Source organism: Chelon labrosus (genome assembly GCF_963514085.1).
Source record: "Chelon labrosus genome assembly, chromosome: 24".
NCBI lineage: Eukaryota > Metazoa > Chordata > Actinopteri > Mugiliformes > Mugilidae > Chelon > Chelon labrosus.
In genome coordinates this window covers 13,810,128-13,830,609 of record NC_140357.1, presented here as the reverse complement: position 1 = coordinate 13,830,609, position 20,482 = coordinate 13,810,128, and the positions used below count along the sequence as shown (strand labels likewise).

General features: G+C 50.0%; 4 protein-coding genes across 7 annotated transcripts in view; 1 reads left to right on the top strand and 3 right to left on the bottom strand.

Annotated features, from left to right (window-relative positions):
• agap1 (ArfGAP with GTPase domain, ankyrin repeat and PH domain 1) overlaps positions 1–6,893 on the bottom strand; it is a 77,607-nt gene extending 70,714 nt beyond the window's left edge. Inside the window, 1 exon segment of the mRNA XM_084574461.1 lies at positions 5,917–6,893. Within this exon segment, the coding sequence (XP_084430587.1) occupies positions 5,917–6,079 (163 nt within the window). The 5' untranslated portion in view covers positions 6,080–6,893.
• A 698-nt stretch (positions 6,894–7,591) lies between these two features.
• On the bottom strand, positions 7,592–9,904 carry LOC311509441 (fas apoptotic inhibitory molecule 1-like). Its single transcript, XM_084574657.1, has 4 exons — positions 9,136–9,904; positions 8,300–8,528; positions 8,160–8,209; positions 7,592–7,953 (listed from the first exon to the last, which is right to left on the bottom strand). The coding sequence occupies exons 1-4, from the start codon at positions 9,250–9,252 to the stop codon at positions 7,804–7,806; spliced, it is 546 nt and encodes a 181-aa protein (XP_084430783.1). The 5' UTR covers positions 9,253–9,904; the 3' UTR covers positions 7,592–7,803.
• Positions 9,905–10,091: 187 nt separating this feature from the next.
• Positions 10,092–13,074, bottom strand: LOC311509440 (ras-related protein ralB-A-like). Of its 4 annotated transcripts, none has more exons than XM_084574653.1 (6): positions 12,947–13,074; positions 11,715–12,034; positions 11,470–11,599; positions 11,080–11,288; positions 10,823–10,997; positions 10,092–10,742 (listed from the first exon to the last, which is right to left on the bottom strand). In XM_084574653.1, the coding sequence occupies exons 3-6, from the start codon at positions 11,578–11,580 to the stop codon at positions 10,635–10,637; spliced, it is 603 nt and encodes a 200-aa protein (XP_084430779.1). In that variant the 5' UTR covers positions 11,581–11,599; positions 11,715–12,034; positions 12,947–13,074; the 3' UTR covers positions 10,092–10,634. The 4 variants fall into 4 exon arrangements, with proteins under 4 accessions (XP_084430779.1, XP_084430782.1, XP_084430780.1 ...); XM_084574656.1 differs by having other exon boundaries at positions 11,715–11,830; positions 12,947–13,018; XM_084574654.1 differs by lacking the exon at positions 12,947–13,074 and adding an exon at positions 12,399–12,880.
• Positions 13,075–14,644: 1,570 nt separating this feature from the next.
• LOC311509106 (inhibin beta B chain) lies at positions 14,645–18,125 on the top strand. Its single transcript, XM_084574158.1, has 2 exons — positions 14,645–15,347; positions 16,165–18,125. The coding sequence occupies exons 1-2, from the start codon at positions 14,945–14,947 to the stop codon at positions 16,938–16,940; spliced, it is 1,179 nt and encodes a 392-aa protein (XP_084430284.1). The 5' UTR covers positions 14,645–14,944; the 3' UTR covers positions 16,941–18,125.
• Positions 18,126–20,482: the final 2,357 nt, after the last annotated feature.

The following is a 20,482-nucleotide window of genomic DNA, read 5'->3' as shown; positions in this document are numbered from 1 at the left end:
CCTCAGAGGACTCAGGTCTGGGAAGAAGAGCCGTGACCTTCAGAGGACGACCCTCTGATCAATGAGAGCAGCAGAAACACGTCATGTGATCAGAACATAAACCAGATCTGGTGTGACTCTGGTTTGTGCTCAGTGACATAAAGCAGATCTGGTGTGACTCTGGTTTGTGCTCACTAACATAAAGCAGATCTGGTGTGACTCTGGTTTGTGCTCAATAACATAAAGCAGATCTGGTGTGACTCTGGTTTGTGATCAGTAACATAAATCTGGTGTGACTCTGGTTTGTGCTCAGTGACATAAAGCAGATCTGGTGTGACTGGTTTGTGATCAGTGACATAAAGCAGATCTGGTGTGACTCTGGTTTGTGATCAGTAACATAAAGCAGATCTGGTGTGACTCTGGTTTGTGATCAGTAACATAAATCTGGTGTGACTCTGGTTTGTGCTCAGTAACATAAATCTGGTGTGACTCTGGTCTGTGCTCAGTAACATAAAGCAGATCTGGTGTGACTCTGGTTTGTGCTCAGTAACATAAAGCAGATCTGGTGTGACTCTGGTTTGTGATCAGTAACATAAATCTGGTGTGACTCTGGTTTGTGCTCAGTAACATAAAGCAGATCTGGTGTGACTCTGGTTTGTGCTCAGTGACATAAAGCAGATCTAGTGTGACTCTGGTTTGTGCTCAGTGACATAAAGCAGATCTGGTGTGACTCTGGTTTGTGCTCAGTGACATAAAGCAGCTCTGGTGTGAATCTGGTTTGTGATCAGTGACATAAAGCAGATCTGGTGTGACTCTAGTTTGTGATCACTAGCATAAAGCAGATCTGGTGTGACTCTGGTTTGTGCTCAGTGACATAAAGCAGATCTGGTGTGACTCTGGTTTGTGCTCAGTGACATAAAGCAGATCTGGTGTGACTCTGGTTTGTGCTCAGTGACATAAAGCAGATCTGGTGTGACTCTGGTTTGTGCTCAGTGACATAAAGCAGCTCTGGTGTGAATCTGGTTTGTGATCAGTGACATAAAGCAGATCTGGTGTGACTCTAGTTTGTGATCACTAGCATAAAGCAGATCTGGTGTGACTCTGGTTTGTGCTCAGTGACATAAAGCAGATCTGGTGTGACTCTGGTTTGTGCTCAGTGACATAAAGCAGATCTGGTGTGACTCTGGTTTGTGCTCAGTGACATAAAGCAGATCTGGTGTGACTCTGGTTTGTGCTCAGTGACATAAAGCAGATCTGGTGTGAATCTGGTTTGTGATCAGTGACATAAAGCAGATCTGGTGTGACTCTAGTTTGTGATCACTAGCATAAAGCAGATCTGGTGTGACTCTGGTTTGTGCTCAGTGACATAAAGCAGATCTGGTGTGACTCTGGTTTGTGCTGCAGCGTCCTGACGTCTGAGCAGGAACAATAAAGACGTCTGTCCCCAGATGGACGACGTCCTCTGGAGGAATTCGGGGCTTCCCACACATGCTCCACTTTACAGAGGACTCATTTTTCTCCCAGAATGCTTTGTTGTTGTTGTTGTTGCTGTCGGAGGCATTCGGCTCTAATCCTCCTCCTCCTCCTCCTCCTCCTCCTCCTCTAGGAGATCTGCCCCCAAACTCCAGACGAGACATACTTTCATCCCCCCGTCACACAACACATGAGTTTAGGAGAGAAGGAGGAGGAGAGAGGAGGAGGAGAGGAAGAGGAGAGAGGAGAGAGGAGAGATGAGGAAGAGGAGAGGAGAGGAGAGGAGGAAAAGCGAAAGAGAAGGAGGAAGAGGAGAGAGGAGAGAGGAGAGAGAGGAGAGGAAGAGGAGAGAGAGGAGAAGAGGAAAAGCGAAAGAGAAGGAGGAAGAGGAGAGAGGAAAGAGGAGAGAGGAGAGAGAGGAGAGGAGAGGAGAGGAGAGGGGAGGAGAGAGGAGAGGAAAAGCGAAAGAGAAGGAGGAAGAGGAGGAGAGAGAAGGAGGAGAGGAGAGAGGAGAGAGAAGAAGAGGAGAGAGGAGAGCAGAGGAGAGGAGGTGGAGAGGAGAGGAGAGGAAAAGGGAAAGAGAAGGAGGAAGAGGAGGAGAGAGAAGGAGGAGAGGAGAGAGAGGAGAGAGGAGAGGAAAAAGAGGGAGGAAAAGAGAAGGAAGAAGAGGAGGAGGAGAGGAGGAGGAGAGGAGGAGAATATGAGTGAGAGAAGGAGGAAGAGAAAGAGGAGGAGGAAGAGGAGGAGGAAGAGAAAGAGGAGGAGGAAGAGGAGGAGGAGAGGAGGAGGAAGAGAAAGAGAAGGAGGAAGAGGAGGAGGAGAGGAGGAGGAGAGGAGGATGATCATAGAGGAGAGAGGAGAGGAAGAGAAAGAGGAGACCGTGTCCTCCTGGTCCTCCTGGTCCTCCTGGTCCTCCTGGTCCTCCTGGTCCTGGTTTCCTGCGTTGCCGTGGTAACGGTCCAGCAGTGCGTGTGGACCTTGGCGTGTGCGTTGTAACACGTGTCGGCCATTGTTCAGGACAGGAAGTCTATTTATAGCTTTATAGCAGAGGAGGCTATTGTTGTAGTCAGGTCACTGTCTGATGCTTCCTCCTCTGGAAAGGACACCAGGAGGAGGAGGAGGAGGAGGAGGAAGAGGAGGAGGAAGAGGAGGAGGAAGAGGAGGAGGAGCAGGAGGAAGAGCAGCAGGAGGAGGAGCAGGAGGAGGAGGAGGCTATTGTTGTAGTCAGGTCACTGTCTGATGCTTCCTCCTCTGGAAAGGACACCAGGAGGAGGAGGAGGAGGAGGAAGAGGAGGAGGAGGAGGAAGAGGAGGAGGAGGAGGAGGAGCAGGAGGAAGAGCAGCAGGAGGAGGAGCAGGAGGAGGAGGAGGCTATTGTTGTAGTCAGGTCACTGTCTGATGCTTCCTCCTCTGGAAGGGACACCAGGAGGAGGAGGAGGAGGAGGAGGAGGAGGAGGAGGAGCAGCAGGAGCAGGAGGAGGAGGAGGAAGAGGAGGAAGAGGAGGAAGAGGAGGAGGAGCAGGAGGAGCAGGAGGAGCAGCAGGAGCAGGAGGAGGAGGAGGAGGAGGAGGAAGAGGAGGAAGAGGAGGAAGAGCAGGAGGAGGAGGAGGAGGAGGAAGAGGAGGAGGAGCAGGTCCACAGACGCTCTGCTCCTGCTCTGATAGCTGTAGCATTAGCATCAAGTTGCTGATGGAGGTAAACACTAAACATGAAGAAGAAGAAGAAGAATGTTCACGTTTAACTGAGCTCTTCAAAATAAAACTACTTCCTGTTTGAGCAGCTGGACAGAAGCTCCTCCTCCTCCTCCTCCTCCTCCTCCTCCTCCTCCTCCTCCATCAACCCAGAGACCAACCTGGAACAACCAACCACTCCACGCTGTTAGACAGGGAGCTTAGCTTAGCTTAGCTTAGCACAGATCACAGTTATTGTCCTCTGTCTCTGTGGAGGACGTCAACAGGAAGTGTCCATTGTTTATGAGACAACAGCTGGTAGAATATGTTTTAGATGTTCTCCAACAATCAGCTGTTCATGGTTCTGAAACAGCATCACACGCTAGCTCAGGGTCTGTTCACACCTGACGACTGTCACCTCAACCAGCTTACAGGTGACCTTCCTAGCTAACAGCCTAGCTAACAGCCTAGCTAACTTCTTCACTAGCGTCCTGGCTAACTTCCTGGCTAACTTCCTGGCTAGCATCTTGGCTAACTTCTTGGCTAACTTCCTGGCTAACGTCCTGGCTAGCATCTTGGCTAACTTCTTGGCTAACTTTCTGGCTAACGTCCTGGCTAGCATCTTGGCTAACTTCTTGGCTAACTTTCTGGCTAACTTCCTGGCTAGCTTCTTGGCTAACTTCCTGGCTAAGTCAAAGCAGGACAACACGTCTCCAAGATAAAATGCTCATTTCTTGAGCTCAGACGTCGTCCACAGTCTCCAGATCTCAGTCCAACAGTGAACAGATTGTCATCGTGATGCTAACACGTCAACGTGAACCAAGAGTTAGAGGTGTTCCTAATAAAAAGGCCAGTGAGTGTAAATAAAGACTGAGGGAGTGAAGGTGGAGGCCGTCCTGGACGTGGTCAACGCCCTGAGCTTCTCCTCCCTGGAGCTGAAACATGAGAAGGAGCGTAATGTGGGTCACACGGTGCCTTCACTGACTCCACAGGCCGGTGGGACAAAAGACGCTCCACCTGTCTGAACTCTCAGCTGCTGAGCACCTGAATGTAACGGGACGTGAGAGGCTGTAACTAGGCCAGGTCGTCTCACCTGCTTCTTACATAACAACAACACACACACACACACACACACACACACACACACACACACACAGAGGAGCTTTATGTAACATGAGTCGGCGTCCAGATGTGCACACAGATGCACAGAGACAGAGGATGACAGAGCTGCTGCTGTTCTGGGTTATTTCCAGCATGAAAGCAGCGGCGTGAGTCACCGAGCAACTCAGGGAAAATGGAAATGAGGAAGAGCGACGAGAGCCGGAGTGTGGCCACTGAGCGCGCTCACTGGGCGCGCTCAGTGGCCACACTCCAGCTCTCATTTGTCTCCTCATAATCCGCCAGAGCTGCCTCACACCAGACTCCATTCTGTTTATCATCAATTAAAAGGAAAGGTCTGAACAACAAGAAGAAAACACCATGTACTGTCAAAGTCTGCCTCACACCAGACTCCATTCATTTTATCACCAATTTAGCAGAAATGTCTGAATATTCAGGAAGAAATGAAACAAGAAATGAAACTACTACCTTCAGTTGGTTGTACTGTGAACCAAACCAGACTCCATTCAGTTTATTCCAGATTTAGACTGAACACACTAGACGAAAGTTAACAACTATCGTCAACTGAGCCTGATGTTTACTCGTATAATACAGGATCTGCTCCACACAAGACTCCATTCATTTCTTCATCAATTTTAGCAGCAGTTCATCTTCAAACTGGGCCTGATTTCAGATCTAAATTGTCTTTAAACGTCTCAAATATTCCTCACACCAAACTCCATCTGTTTTATCGTCAATTTAAAATAAATATCTGAACATTCAGGAAGAAAACAAACAACTCATTTGTGTCTAAATAATCAGATAATGTTCACAATCTTCCTCACACCAAACTCCATTAAAATTTATATCAATTTAAGAAAGAAGAAATTAAGTTACTGTCTTGGTCTGAGCCTGATTTGAACCTCGTGTCTGGAGTTGATTTGCGTCTAAATCCTCCTAACACTGCACATTATCTTCCTCACACCAAACTTCACTCATTTTTTCATTAATTTAGCAGAAATGTCTGGAAGAAAGTGAACAAAGGAAGCCGCTGTCTCCAGTTTGACCTGATGTGACCGCTGCTTTCTGTCCGACTCGTCCAAACTGCCTCACACCAAAGCCCATTCATTCTTTCATCGATGCAACTGGAAAGATTTGACGCAAATTAAACAAGAAATGGAATTACCGTCTTCATCTGGGCCTGACTTCAGCTCTAATGTCCTTCAGGATAAACTGCAAGCGCCGCCTCGCACCAGACTCCATTCATTTTATCACCAATTTAACAGAAACGCATGAATATTTAAGGAAAACAACAAGCAGTTTGTTGGTGAAGCCTCCTAATTGCCTCACACCAGACTCCATTCATTTTTTCATCAATTTAGCAGCAACTGTGATGCAGGAAAACACAAAAACAAACTGAGCAGCTTCCGGTCTGAGTCTAAAACCAGATGATTGACTAAACTTCCTTCATCATCATCATCATCATCACCTTCATCACCTTCATAGAGATGAGCAGAAACAGGAGTCACTGTGGCGTCACATCAGCTATAATGTGTGACACCAGGGTGCCTTCAGGTTTCTGTGGCTTTTACCTGACCGGAAGCCAACAGGTGACCATCAGAGGTGTTCTCCAACCAATCCCATAATAAGCAGAATAAACGGCAGCGTTAAACAGCTCGTCTTCTCCGTCCTCCTACCTTCAATCGCGATGACATGCTCCCGGATCTGGTTCTGCAGCAGCGGCTCCTCCACCCGCTCCAGCAGCTCGTAGATGGAGTAGATGTTGGGATGCACCGACTCAAACCTCTGGATCTCGGACCGGATGGCGGCCGAGTTGGCGAGGTGCTGCTGGTAGTTCATGCCTGCAGCGGCCGCGCGAGTCCCCGCGGACAGAAGAGGACAGGAGCCGGACTTGTCAGGTGATGAGTCTATGAAGGTGAACGGTGTGACCTCCAGGAGGCTCAGAGGAAGCTCATGGATGCTCCAAAGCTTCAACAGGAGCAGTCTATCAGGCCAACGCAGATTTATTCTCCTCCTCTACATCCGTTCAGTTTAAATGTCTCCAGAGTGGGGCTCCGGGAGGAGGCGGGCACACGGCTGCTACTGCCCGGGGAAGGCAGCTGCTCCCTGGGATGTCCCGGCTCCAGATTCCGGTGCGGTGACAGATGTGCGGCGGGCGGAGCAGCGCTTCTCCATATCCCCCGCGGATTAAAACGACACTTCCTCAGGCTCCGCGGGATTAAAACCGGAGCTTTTAGAGTCACTTAGGAGGAGGAACTGACCCGAACGTGGAGGATAAAAGGAAAAACGGCCTTGATGCTAGGTGGCTAGGCTAGCCGGCTAACGCTAGCTAGCTTCCAAGCCGGGAAGAGGGAAAAACTCACCGTTTTCCAAGCTGTAAAGTCGGTTTTACTGAACGACGGAGCGGGAGGTTGAAGCCCCGGAGAGGAGAGTTAAACTAAAAGGAGCAGGTGGAGGTGAGGGGCTGGTGGCCGGAGTTAGGATGCCTCTTCCCCTCCGTCCCTGCGTTTGTTTTGTCTCCGCTCCGGGACCAGCTGCGCCAAACAAACCTCCCCGAGTCCGGATTTAAACCGCGGCAACGGGACCCAGCTGGAGCTCGAGCGCATCCGCGATTAATCCAGGTGTGTGCCGCGCGAGGCGTGTGTTTTTTCTCACAGGTGGATCCCGCACACGGCGCCCAAACACTCAGCCCGTTCCCTCTTCCCGAGCGGAGAGAGGTCCATCCTGGGCAGACCGGAGCTACTGTATCCCAGCGCGGAACGTCATTACCGTCAATGTGTTTCCTGCCGGAGCGTCAAGTTACACACGACCAGCACACCACTTCCGGTTGCAGTTTTTAAAAAATAAATGCGACTTCGGTTTGCGTCGTAAATAAACGGTGATTAGTCGATTATTATGAGGAGATGTTTGATTTTAACAAACAACAAAACGTTAAACTTTAAATAAAAATAACAGTTACATCCAGAATGAAGGAATAAATAACACATTTACACGGTTACAGCTGTTTTCGGTTTTTATTATGTTTCAATAAAGTCAAATAAAATTAATTAAAACAAATTAATACAACTTAATAAAATAAATTTAATAAAATATTTACGTTTATTTTCAATATTTCACGATATTTGCTCCAAAAAAAACCCAAAAAATGTCTTTATTTGTATTTATAGAGGCGAGACTGAATGTAATTTTAATTTTTTCATATTAACTTCTTTAGATTAATTGTTTATAATAGTTATAAAATGCCTTCTTTCATTTGGGAGAAAGTTTCTTTGTGCTTTTATTTTGAACATCTAACCGCCTCATCTTCCGGTCCTCCTCTCGTCAACAGGCGCGTGCTTGTTGCCGCTGCAGCACGGAGGCTGCGCACAAATCACCAACTTCCTCTGGCATTAATAAAAACATTCTTGTTGTTCCTCAGGTTCATTCAACACCACTGACACCCTTTCAAAATAAAACCCTGGGGCATGAAAAGACAGCAGTTCTGATTCTGATCGTGTTTATTTGACGCTTTCACACAGAAATATCAGAGTAAGAGTGTAAACATGAAGCCACGCAGCGCTGGTCTAGGCCGTGGACGTCGGGACCTTGTCTCCGTCCAGCAGCAGGTAGTGGACGATGCCGCCCTTTCTCTTCCCGCCACTCGTGGTCTTGATGCAGCACTCGTGTTCGCCCACCATGAAATAAGTCTCCGTGCCGTCGTCCACAAACTCCCCCTGTGGGACGGTTGAACATGTTCAGTCAAAGACAATATGACAAGGGACCGAGGATAGAGCCCTGAGGAACTCCACAGACACTTCCTGATGCTAGTTTAGGGTTTGTTCACTAAATAAATCACATTTCTTACAGGACCTTGTGTTTTCTAGGTGAAGCTGAAACTTTCTAACTCGTTAATTGTCCCAGATGAACAATAAGTTCTCACCTTCGTGTCCATCTTCTGTCCGTTGCACCAGACGTCCATCGTGTCCTTCTCTGTTGGAAATAAATCAAGCTCAGGTTCAGTCTCTGCAGGCCTCTCTTCCTAAAATAAGACCAGACTACCCTACGCTCCCTCCCGCTCACCCAGGACCACCCTGTAGTCCGACCCGTCCGCCCTCAGCAGCCACGTCTCGGTGGTCTTGGCTCGGTTGTCGATGAACTTCTGCAGACTCTTCCCGTCCACGTCCAGCGAGTACTCGTAGGCGAAGCCGCCGACGGCCTCGATGTTTATGGTGGCCTTCGTGTTGGCCTCGCCGACGGTGAACGTCTCCTTCCCGACCAGCTTGAACATCCAGTCCTTCCTGATGACTTCCTGTCCAGGAAAAAGGGTCGACCTTTTCTTTAAGTGGGAATTGTTAAAGTATTCTGACTCGGAGAAGGCCTAAAGGTGGCAGCGTCACCTGATTATGATTGAATATTTAAATTATTATCACCTGTATAAGGCCGTATGGTACACAGAAGGAGTAGGTTCATAAAAATAAACCTTCAGGTACCAAACAAATACATAAAAATATAGTAAAATATGAGAGAATAGCAGAAAAAACAGCTGTTGAGACTGAAAACATAAAGGATCCAGGACAGAACCCTGAGGAACTCCATGAGCAACCTGATACAAAACAAAACTGAAATGAGAATTGAGTTAAATTTGTGTTTTCTTTAATTTAGTAACTTCTGTTTAAGAGAGTTTCTATAAGAAATGTTTATTTATTTAATAACAACTGAGAAAAAAAATGAAGTTTTTACGTTTGCAAGTTTTCTCTCCTAGTGGCCGTTAGAGGAACTGCAGCTCAACGTAACGTAAATAAAAATAAAGACTCAACTAAACCTGACTCCAGTATTCAGAGACAAACGAGTGTCCTCTCTAAATCGAGTGATTTTCTAATGGAGTTCTGAATGGAGTGACTTAAAGGAGACCTCACCCTCCCGTTGATGTAAACGACGCGTTTCCCGGTGGTGGTGCCGTGAGCGAACTCGATCCTGTAAACGCCGTCGCTGAGCGCCACCTCCCACAAGGCCACCACATCTCCACTCAGCATCTCTGACACCTCCTCCTCCTCCTCAGGACCTCTTCCTCCTCAGGACCTCTTCCTCCTCAGGACCCCCTCGTCAAACATGGAGCAGCAGCTGAAACGTCCCGTCCTGTCCCGTCCCGTCCCGGGCTGCTTGGGCGTCTGTGCTGGACTCAGCAGCAGGTGAATTACTGTAAGAGGCTTAAGGAGCAACCAGAGCTCACTCTCCTCTCCTCAGACAGACTTCACTTTGTGCTGCACAGAATATTTAATGTTTTCATTCACTGGCCGACTTTAAAACGACAGAGAACCAGGAGGAACGGGGACGATACGCAAGAAAATACACAGATAATAAAAGAAATGAAAGAAAAATAAAGTAAAAAATAAACCGTAAGTAGGAAAAAACGACCTGAATGAGACTTTAATTTGATTTAAATGTTGAGATCTGACCAGAAATGTCCAATATAAATAAAGACTGTGATTTAATTCCTCGAGGAACTTGGAGCTTTTAATGAACTTCAGTTAATCTGGTCTGAAAAGAAGCTAAATGAGTTTATTAGTTGTGTGTCATAAATATTATAGACACTGACAGGGACACCACATGATGTTGACATTAATGTTTGAGCAGGAACAAGTTTAATAAGAGACTTTAATCTGATTTAAATGATCTAAACCGTTTCCTGAAGTTTGATTGTGTGATGGCGCCACCTGGTGGTAAAGACCAGTCATTCATTTAGTCCAAATACAACAGAGGGTCCTACAATCATTCTACTAATTAACCTGAACCAGGTCCCGACTCGTTCAGCTCCTCCTGCGGGACGTCCTGGAGATAATCAGGGACCAAGGTCTGTGATCAGTGGGACTTTATTCTGAATGAAAACGTCGATAAGTGAACAACAACAACAACAACAGCTTTAAAAGTCATATAAATAGGAGCAAGGACACGTGAGTGATTTAAATATGTGATTCCCTTTGAAGCGTGAGGTTATAGGGGAGGAGGAGGAGGAGGAGGAAGGGAGGAGGGAGGAGGAGGAGGAGGAGGAGGAGGAGGAAGGGAGGAGGGAGGAGGAGGAGGAGGAGGAGGAGGAGGAGGAGGAGGGAGGAGGAGGAGGAGGGAGGAGGGAGGAGGGGACAGAGAGGAATGTGAAGTGATTGTAAAACAGAGGCTTTAAGGCACCAGAGTCTCTGTGGAGCGTCCACGCCGTCCACGCCGTCCCCCTCCAGCTGTCCAGACGGTGAGAGACGCTGCGTCCCGTACACGTGTGTGGACATACAGCAGAAAGGTGTCCACATACTTCTGGCCTTTTGACAGGAGGAGTTTGGTGTTTGGAGCGCCTCGTTGGTGCGTCTGCTTTTGGTTTTGGCACGCCGCCGCCGCCGCCGCCCTCGCCGCCATCGCTGGGCGTGGGTTAAAGGAGGCAGCAGGTCTTCTTCTTCTTCTTCCCGCTCTGTCCGTTCTTGTCTTTGCTCTCTGACATCTTCTTCTTGCGGACCTCCCTCATCAGGTCAAAGAACACCTGCCAGACACAGAGAGGACGTTAGAGTCAGCGTCTCCTTCTCCTTCTTCTTCTTCGGTGGTGCTGGTCAGTCAGCGTACCTTGTCCACGTTGGCCCTGGTCTTGGCCGACGTCTCCACGTACTGGATGCCCCACTCGCCGGCCTTGGCCGTGGCCTCGTCAGCGGAGACCTGGCGCCGCTCCTCCAGGTCAGACTTGTTCCCCACCAGCAGGAGAGGGATGGCGTCCTCCTCCTTGACCCGAAGGATCTGCTCCCTGAGACAGACACTCACCACGTCAGGACAGAGACACAGAGAAAGACAAGGACAGGAGGAGAGGGGGGACAAGGGGGACGGACCTTAGCTCAGACGTGGCGGTGAAGGACTCGTGCTCGGTGATGGAGAAGACGAGCAGGAAGCCCTCCCCGCTGCGGAAGTAGTTGTCCCTGATGGCGGCGTAGTCCTCCTGTCCCGCCGTGTCCAGGATGTCGATCTGGACGTCGTCTCCGTCCAGCACCACCTTCTTCCTGTAGCTGTCCGCCTTGGTGGGCTCGTAGTCCTCCACGAACTGGAGGGGGGGGGGGGACAGACGGGAACGGTCAGGTGAGACGGAGGAGGGGGGGGGACAGACGGGACGGTCAGGTGAGACAGAGGAGGGGAGGGGAGGGGAGGGGGCTGATGGGACGGTCAGGTGAGACGGGGGAGGGGAGGGGAGGGGGCTGATGGGACGTGAAGTCCCGGAGACTCACCTCGTCGTACATGAACTGGAGGGTGAGGGCCGACTTCCCCACGCCGCCGCTGCCCACCATGATCACCTTGTGGAGGACGAGGGACGTCTGGGTCTTGTTCTTCGAGGACATGTCCCCGAGCTCTGGAGGTCTGACGGGGGGACACCGGGGGGGGGACAGAAGAGGAGACGGACAGAGACAAAGATCAATGTGAAGCTTTGAGACAAAAACATGACGAACTGGTAAATAATAAAGACTGTTAGTACCTGGCAACCCCTGGAAGGACTGGAGAGACCAGCTGAGAGACCAGCTGAGAGACCAGCTGAGAGACCAGCTGAGAGACCGCCTGAGAGACCACCGGAGAGACCGCCTGAGAGACCAGCTGAGAGACCGCCTGAGAGACCGCCTGAGAGACCAGCTGAGAGACCGCCTGAGAGACCGCCTGAGAGACCGCCTGAGAGACCAGCTGAGAGACCACCTGAGAGACCAGCTGAGAGACCGCCTGAGAGACCGCCTGAGAGACCGCCTGAGAGACCGCCTGAGAGACCAGCTGAGAGACCACCTGAGAGACCAGCTGAGAGACCACCTGCCACAACAAACAACCATTAACACGTTAATATAATATATATATATTTATATTAATATGAATTAATACGGGAGGAGACTTTAAACTAACAACTAATCTGTTCAGACATGTTTGAACCTGAAACCTGGAGAACAGGTTGAGTCCTGATCCTCAGATACAGAGAAGAGATCTGGTAGAGATAGAGGAGGAGGAGGAGGAGGAAGGAGGAGGAGGAGGAGGAGGAGGAAGAGGAGGAGGAGGAGGAGGAGGAGGAAGGAGGAGGAGGAGGAGGAGGAGGAAGGAGGCTCTTCTTCTCATGTCTCTGTCCAGTATTTTAATAAGTAGTTATAATACTAATAATAGGTTCTGGTTTGACTTGACTTACTGTCTCTGTCCTCTACTATCCTATTAATCTCCTCTTCCTCTTCCTCCTCCTCCTCCTCCTCCTCTGAGGTCAGTGTTGTCTCCTGGTATCAACAGTAAATAGTGGCCGTGACCTTTCCAGCTGGTTTCACAGTAAAAGGACACAGCGCTGAGGACGGAACAGAAAGTTTCCTCCTCAAAGTTTCCTGGGAGAAGTCAGAAGTAAAAGAGGAAGTAGCAGCAGAGAAGCAGCTGACAGCTCGAGGTCAGTTCCTTTTGACACCAAACACTTCTTCTTCTTCTTCTTCTTCTGTTTTTTTTCTCCTGTTCCCGCCCTCAGCCTCAGGCACGCCTCTGATTGGCTCAAGCCATCGCGTGGAACTCCGCTGCGTCGCTCCCTATTGGCTGACGCGCGGTGTCGCTCAACCGCCAGCGAGCCAGACAGATAACCGTCTCTGGCTCCGGGGGATTCAGAGGAAAAAAAAAAAGAACCGACTCGAACCGCGGCCCGGCGGCGCCACGCGGCCCCGGGGCTAGCTTAAAGAGCGCGGGGACAGTGCGCTAACTCACCTGGTCGCGTGCTCCCCCGCCGTTCACGCAGCAATCCGACACACACTCAACTTTTCACAAGTTCACCAGGAGACTCCGCGCCCCACCTTGTACCCGGACTCCGCTCAGATCGTCTCTGTGTGGGCGGAGGGCTCACTCCGCAGCACGGCCCGCTAGCATACACGTCCAACGGTTACAGACAAACACGTCTACAAATAATAAAATATAACACATCTGATATTAGCGAATAGAAACGTAGTGTTTAATTTAATTAACTAATAGGAGTATTTCTAAATCAAAACACAGTTATTGGCCTGAGCAAGCTGAGGAAAGCAGACGCGGAGTGGGACGTCTTACCTTTTCACTGCTCTTTCGACCTTAACAGGATGTGACGTCAGGGCATTCCTTATATTTATGTTCCTGTAAACGTGATAACGAGTTTTACTTTTATTTCTAAACAAAGATTTGGATTTTAAACACTGAATATTTGTTTTATTTTATTTTATTAACACAGAACGTGTTTATTTCATTTTTAAGTCTATATTTTAATTATTTAGTTTTTGAATACACGTTTATTTCATAGTTATTTTTAAATTTGTAATTTGACAGCTTTTTTCTATTTTTAAATACAGAATACATTTTATTTCTTTCCCCCCCTGTGTTTAAAGCTGCTACCTGTTTTGTATTTGCCTTAAATCATTTTAATTACAGAGGGTTAATAATGTTAATAACTAGATTTAGAGCTGTCAGGTTAATCTGGTAATTTTTTACTATTTTCTGATATTTTTTAAGGATTAATAATTAATTAATAGAAGAATTAGAATTAAAATCTGCAGAATTAATTCTTTTATTTGTTATTTTCAGTTGAACCTTTATTTTGAAGAGCCTCGGTGCTTCCTGTTCCTGTAGTTGCAGCTCTGGGACCATAGATGGCGCCATTCCACCGCTGCAGACTTCTCCCAGAGGCTTTAATCTCCAAACTGTGGCCAGATTAAATTTGAAATTCAGTCTCTTTCAGACCTCAGACTCCTGGATAATCCCAGACCTCTTCCTCCTCTTCCTCGTCCTCCTCGTCGTCCTCCTCCTCCTCAGCTGTTTTGACTCGGAGCGGCTGAAAGGTCAGAGGTCAGCCCGGGCCGTCTGATTTGCTTCCAGAGTCTTTTACTACCAAATGTTTTGGTCCGGACGTCCTGCCGTGTCAGAGCCTCTCTTTAGCTGCATTTGACTGCAGCGACTCGGCTCGTTTGAATATTTGTTATCGAAATGAGGCGGCGAGGAAGAGAAGGAAGCAGCTGCAGCACCAGAGTCCATTCAGGAATTGGCCGTTTTAAGGGAGTCTATAATAATAATAATCATAGTAATAACTTTAGAATAGAATAATAATAGATGTGTCTTTTCTTAACACCGCCCCCCCTCCCCTCCTGTCTCTCCTCATTAGCCCCGCCCCCCTGCTCCGGACCCCCCTCCTCTTATATAAAAACTTTTCGGTGTGTCCCTTCTCCCGAGTCTCAGACGCCAGAATGGAAACGCTCCTCGGTGCGCTCACTGGCACACCTCCCTCTCCTCCTCCTCCTCCTCCTCCTCCTCCCTCTCCTCCTCCCTCTCCTCCTCCTCCTCTTCCTCCTCTTCTTAATTGCGCATCGGCACTCCGGCACCAGCAGACTGGGAGTCAGCAGCAGCAGGGACCGAGTGTGAAGTAGCAGCAGAAGGTGAGGATGACGGAGATGCTGGATGGAGGAGGTCTGGACGCGGCTCTGTGGGACATGTTGGCGGGACATCTGTGGCTCGGGCGCATCACTCAGACCTGCTTCTCTTCTGCTTTCAGCCTCAACTTTCTCCAGAACCCTTAAAAAGAAGAGCGTCCGTGTTTGAGACAAAGACCAAAGAGGCGTCAGGGCATGCATGGATGGAAGTGAACTGAGACAGCTGACCTGGGACGGACTGCAGCTGCTTTTATAACTTGGACACAAACAAGAGACAAGAGGGAACAATATTTGACTAGTCCTCCTCAGACAGAAAATGAGGAGCTGTCTTTTCGGACTGGCTCTCTTCGTGGCTTGCGTCCTCTCCATCAGCTGCACCGCTGCGCCCGGGACGGAGGCGGAGGCGCACACGGCGTCCAGAGGCGGGGACACCTGCGCGTCCTGCGGCGTGGCTCAGCCCGAGGACGCGGAGTCCGGGCGCCTGGACGGGGACTTCCTGGAGGCGGTCAAGAGGCACATCCTGAGCAGGCTGCAGATGCGGGAGAGGCCCAACATCACGCACCCGGTCCCGAAGGCGGCCATGGTGACGGCGCTGCGGAAGCTCCACGCGGGGAAGCTGCGGGAGGACGGGAGGGTGGAGATCCCCAACCTGGACGGGCACCCGATGAGCAACGAGGTGCTGGAGGAGAGCTCGGAGATCATCAGCTTCGCGGAGAAAGGTGCGTGATGGAGATGGAGCCTCTCCTCCTCCTCCTCCTCCTCCTCCTCTTCCTCCTTTTATTTAATCAATTAAAAGCCTGTAAAGTGTCCCGTAGAGGAGTCAGGACCCTGGCTGTGGTGCTGCCCTTTAAATTAAAGCTGCAGGTGTGTCTCCACAGACAGACAGAGACGTCAGGTGAACATGTTTTACTTTAGACCCTCCACCTCCTCCTCCACCTCCTCCTCCACCTCCTGCTCCGACCACGTGTGTCCGTCTCAAAGCTGTCCACCCATCAGCAGTCGTTCGTCTCCCTCCCGGAGCTTTTGTGCGTCCCCTCGGGATAAGGTCCCAGCTTTTGTGTGTCCCGTCCCGCGGCCTGAATGCAGATTGACGGGGCTGAATTAGGAATCACTGAGTGTGTGTGTGTGTGTGTGTGTGTGTGTGTGTGTGTGTGTGTAGGAGGCCTGAGATGTGTTTAAAGGTCCAGGTTTAATGTCAGGAACCAGATTTGTCTGAGCTGCAGCCAGAAGGAAACACGTCTGGTAAATAAACTGCTGCAGCCGCCGATTTCTAAATGAGCAGAGTTTATTTCTGGGTCACTAAACACAGCCAGGCCTGGTCCAGACACAAACCCTCAGCTAAATATTTGTCAGAGCAGCTGCCGCCTTTCAAACTGTTTCGGTGGTTTTTCATGAACGGCCTCCTCCTGGTGACCCTCTGTGACCAGGACGAGTCCAACACCCGTCCCGTACCCTGACCTCGGCGTCCTCCAGAGCTTAGCTGGTTAATCCCAGACCTGTCCCGGTGTCTCATGTGTCTGTGTCTGTCTTCCTCAGATGACATGGTGACGTCCAAGTCCAGCCTGTTCTTCATGATCTCCAGCGAGGGGAACCAGAACCTGCTGGTGACCCAGGCCACGCTCTGGCTCTACTTGAAGCTGCTGCCGCCCCCCGTGGAGGTGCGCGGCCGGCGGAAGGTGACGGTGAAGGTGTACTACCAGGAGCCGGGCCTGGGCAGCAAGTGGAACCTGGTGGAGAAGCGGGTGGAGCTGAGGCGCAGCGGCTGGCACACCTTCCCGCTGACGGACGCCGTGCGGCTGGTGTTCCAGAAGGGCGACCGGCGCCAGAACCTGGACGTGCGCTGCGAGGGCTGCGAGGCGGAGGGCGTGGTGCCGGTGCTGTTCAACGTCAACGACGAGTCCCACCGGCCCTTCCTGGTGGTGCAGGCCCGGCAGGCCGACGGCAAACACCGCATCCGGAAGCGTGGGCTGGAGTGTGACGGCAGCAACAACCTGTGCTGCCGCCAGCAGTTCTACATAGACTTCAGACTCATCGGATGGAACGACTGGATCATCGCGCCGTCGGGGTACTTTGGGAACTACTGCGAGGGGAACTGCCCCGCCTACATGGCGGGCGTCCCGGGCTCGGCCTCGTCCTTCCACACGGCGGTGGTGAACCAGTACCGGATGCGGGGCATGAGCCCGGGCTCCATGAACTCCTGCTGCATCCCCACCAAGCTCAGCACCATGTCCATGCTCTACTTCGACGACGAGTACAACATCGTCAAGCGGGACGTCCCGAACATGATCGTGGACGAGTGCGGCTGCGCCTGAATCTTTTTTTATTTAAGGTGGAACTGAGAGACTGAACAGACACCACGACGATTAGAGAATATTTATGGACGACGGAGAAAACGTGCACGACCTCATCCTCCTCACATATCTACTCGCCCTCATGTACCCCCACCCCCCCCCCACAGAACCCCGCTGTACATATATTTATGTTTGTTGATATATTTCTTTATTTTCACACATCACGGACGTCAAGTTTTTCTCTCTGGGGATCGGTCAGTGGCTCCAGGAGCACGGAGACGGTTCTTCAACGTACAGCACTTGGACATTTGGACGGACAAAATGAAGTAGAGGAAGACAAACCAATAAACAAAGCTTTCAGAACGAGTCCAGCAGGTGGAGACGGTGGAGACGGTGGAGACGGTGGAGACGCTCCAGGCTTCCATCGCTCACAGGAAGGTGACCAGCCGCCATCTTTGGGGCTCCGTCACTTTCCTTTTTCCCGACGCACACTTTTATAGCACTTGCAGATTGAGATGCCTTTTAACGAGCCCTGGATCCTTCTCTAAAGTTCAGTAATAAAGATGAATAAATAAGTGCCACGTGAGCTATGCAATGTATAGTCTGTACCCGTTCATCAGAGCTCTAGTGACAAACTATCACCAATACTTGAAATGTAAGCGCGGCGAGCGGAGGCCGGCCGGCCGCCAGCGATGGGACGGCCCGCGGAGATGAAATAAAGTCTGTAGACCAGAGCTGGGTGTAGCTCCCGTCCGACGGCCGGCCTCCGCCCCGCCGCTCTCATCTTTAGCTTCAACGCTGGTTGTTAGAACATTTGCACTGAGGAGAATAATAATAATAATAATAATAATAATAATAATAATAAAGAAACTGCCATTGAAGGAACGAAAGAAAGAAACAGAAGTTATTTTTATAGAAGCAAAGAGTGTTGAGATGTATTCTAGCTAACGATGGAACCAAAGAGGCCCAGAGGTTGAGCTCCAGAGGCCTAAACACTGTATCAGGGTATGACACCAGTCCACAATCAGCGTGATCTCTTTTCTATTTTCTACCGACACAGACGTGGGACGTCCCACACGTTTTCTCTTTGGTTAGCTCCAGGTTCAGGTTCATCTTCTCCCTGTACAGTCGATGTAACATATCAACACGCTTTTCACATATCTGCTTCTTTGTAATTGTTGAAAAATAAATTTCTTATTACCAGTTCTTACCGATTCGTCGTCGCTTCTTCTTCTTCTTCTTCTTCTTCTTCTTTCAGCGGCAGCGGGGGATGTTCCTGGTTCTTCTTGTTTGGTTTCTAGAAGATGTTTCACTGTTCTAGCAGTTTAACATTTCCAAGAAACCAGCAAGGAACAACCCCTGTTGCCGCTGCCGTTGCCATGGGGATTGGTCCTGGTCTACAGTAGTCCAAGGAAGGAGAGGAACCAACGATCAGAGAGTTTGTTTCGTAGCTGCAGATCAGTCCAGGTGTCCATGCTGAGGTCAGGGTTCATCTGAAGGAACCAGGCTTGTCCAGTTTCTAGAAGAAGTTTCTAGCTTCAAAATGTCTTCCAGAAACACAACAAGTCCAGTTTCAGCTTGTTCTCTGGATTACCTGGTGCACACATGGCGCCCAGATGGAAGGAACAACCCCCGCTGCCGTTGGGTCGGTCCTGGTCTGCAGAGGTTTGTGGATGAAGGTCGTCCAGGTCATGGTTCATCTGATGGAACCGAACTGGTTGGTTTTCTAGAAGAAGCTTTGCTGCTACAAACATCTTCTAGAAAATCCAACAAGTCCAGCTGGATGAACCGTGACCTGGACGACCTTCTTCCACAAACCAGGACCAACCCAACGGTGGGTAATCCAGACAACAAGCTGAAACTGGACTTTCTTCTGGAAACTTCTTCTAGAACTCAACAAGTCTGGTTCCTTCAGATGAACCTGACTGACTGAGAACTTCTCAGGATCTGCATCCACAAAACAAACTCTCTCTTTGATCCTCGGCCCACGACCCTGTCTCTGGTTCCCCTCCCTCCTCAGACCACTTCAGACCAGGAACCAACAAGAGCTGCATCTAATTTCATCCTTTTAAGTCCAGATCCTTCCACCTGAATGTGAAGAGACATGCGACCAGTGGTCCTAATGTTATGGCTGATCCACAGCATTTAAATGACCGTTACAGTCGGTTCAGGACTTCTTCCTGGTCTGGTTCCGGGGTGTTGGGAGGAATCTCAGGATGATTTAAAAGGCCGAGGCAGCAGGTGGAGGACGACCCCAGACCTCTTCACCACATTCCAGCTCCTAAAACTGATTCAGAATCAGGACTCTTCTCTCCATGAGTCCACTCAGCCTCACAAAGGCCCAATTATCCCTCAGCAGCCCCCAGCACGACTCCAGGGGTCAAGTGTTTGACCTTTAGGGTCACGGAAGAATCGACTGGTGCAGTCTGCAATTAGCACAGAAGGAAAGCGTCGGTCCAGATCCTGATCCAGATCCAGACCCACATCCAGATCCAGATCCAGATCCAGATCCAGACCCAGATCCAGGTCCAGATCCAGACCCAGAGCCCGGGGATGTGACAGCTCCACGTCAGGAATGATGAGGAGGAAATATGTGGAGGTTGAGAACATGCCTCGTCAATCACTCACATAATTGCCCCAGAGAAATAATCCGGTAAGTGTCAGCTGAAGACCCGAGAAATGTTTCTGTTAAGTGGCGTGAAACGATGTGTCTGAGAGAGAAAACAGTCGCCTCTTAATCCGACAGGTGACGAACAGATGAGTGGTTGCTGCTGCTGCTGCTGCTGGAGAAGAAAAACAAGAAGAAGAAGAAGAAGAAGAAGAAATCTTTATGTTCTGTTCTTCTCGTTCAATTTGACAAAGAACTGCAGCAGAATAAAGAGCTAACTGACTAGCTAGCTAGCTAACGCTTTAAATGACGTCGACACATTTTCATTTTAGATTCAGATCTAAGGCCGACGTGATGCGGTTAATTAAAGCCGATAATAAGTTGTAATTACTTCTGCTGCACCGTCTAGTGGCCAGTGGAGGAACGGCAGGAGGAACGCAGCCGTGAGGTTTGTGGAGGAATCATCCTGACCACAGGTGACGTCAGGTGACATGTGAGAGCTGTTTCTGTCCCGTAGCTTGAAAAAACAAAACACAGGAATGTTAATGGAGGGGGCCCCGGGGGCCCACGCTGGGCTGAGGTGGAGCCTGGCGGGCTAAAACTGTTACAGGCTCCTGACAGCGTGGGGACGTTTGACGGACGTGAGCGGGACTGAGTGTGCTTTTTGTGGTGATTTACGGCGAATGAGGAGTAAATCTAATTTGTTTAAAGGCTGGGGGGGCCGGGGGGGGGGGGGGGGGTACACCTGTCGCCTGGAGACAAGGTTTGAAGAGGTTCCTCCACAGCTTAGATAACTCACAGCTCATAAGAGGCTATCTGTGGCTGGCTAGCAAGTTAGCAAGTTAGCCCCTAGCCTGGAAGCTGCATCCATCATGCATCGTACTTAATGCTCATCTCTAGTGGATGTCCCAGGCTCTGGTTGCCTAGGTAACACTCAAACATCTCTAGTGCATGA

Bases quoted from the DNA above. Each gene is read 5' to 3' on its own strand.
- LOC311509440 (XM_084574653.1), bottom strand. From the start codon at position 11,580: ATGTCCTCGAAGAACAAGACCCAGACGTCCCTCGTCCTCCACAAGGTG. The intron at 11,289-11,469 runs GTGAGTCTCCGG...CCCCCCCTCCAG, and splicing joins TCCAGTTCATGTACGACGAG to TTCGTGGAGGACTACGAGCC. The intron at 10,998-11,079 runs GTCCGTCCCCCT...TGTCTGTCTCAG, and splicing joins ACCGCCACGTCTGAGCTAAG to GGAGCAGATCCTTCGGGTCA.
- LOC311509106 (XM_084574158.1), top strand. From the start codon at position 14,945: ATGAGGAGCTGTCTTTTCGGACTGGCTCTCTTCGTGGCTTGCGTCCTC. The intron at 15,348-16,164 runs GTGCGTGATGGA...TGTCTTCCTCAG, and splicing joins CATCAGCTTCGCGGAGAAAG to ATGACATGGTGACGTCCAAG.
- LOC311509441 (XM_084574657.1), bottom strand. From the start codon at position 9,252: ATGCTGAGTGGAGATGTGGTGGCCTTGTGGGAGGTGGCGCTCAGCGAC. The intron at 8,529-9,135 runs GTGAGGTCTCCT...TTTCCTGGACAG, and splicing joins TCGTTTACATCAACGGGAGG to GAAGTCATCAGGAAGGACTG. The intron at 7,954-8,159 runs GTGAGAACTTAT...ACCGTCCCACAG, and splicing joins GACAGAAGATGGACACGAAG to GGGGAGTTTGTGGACGACGG.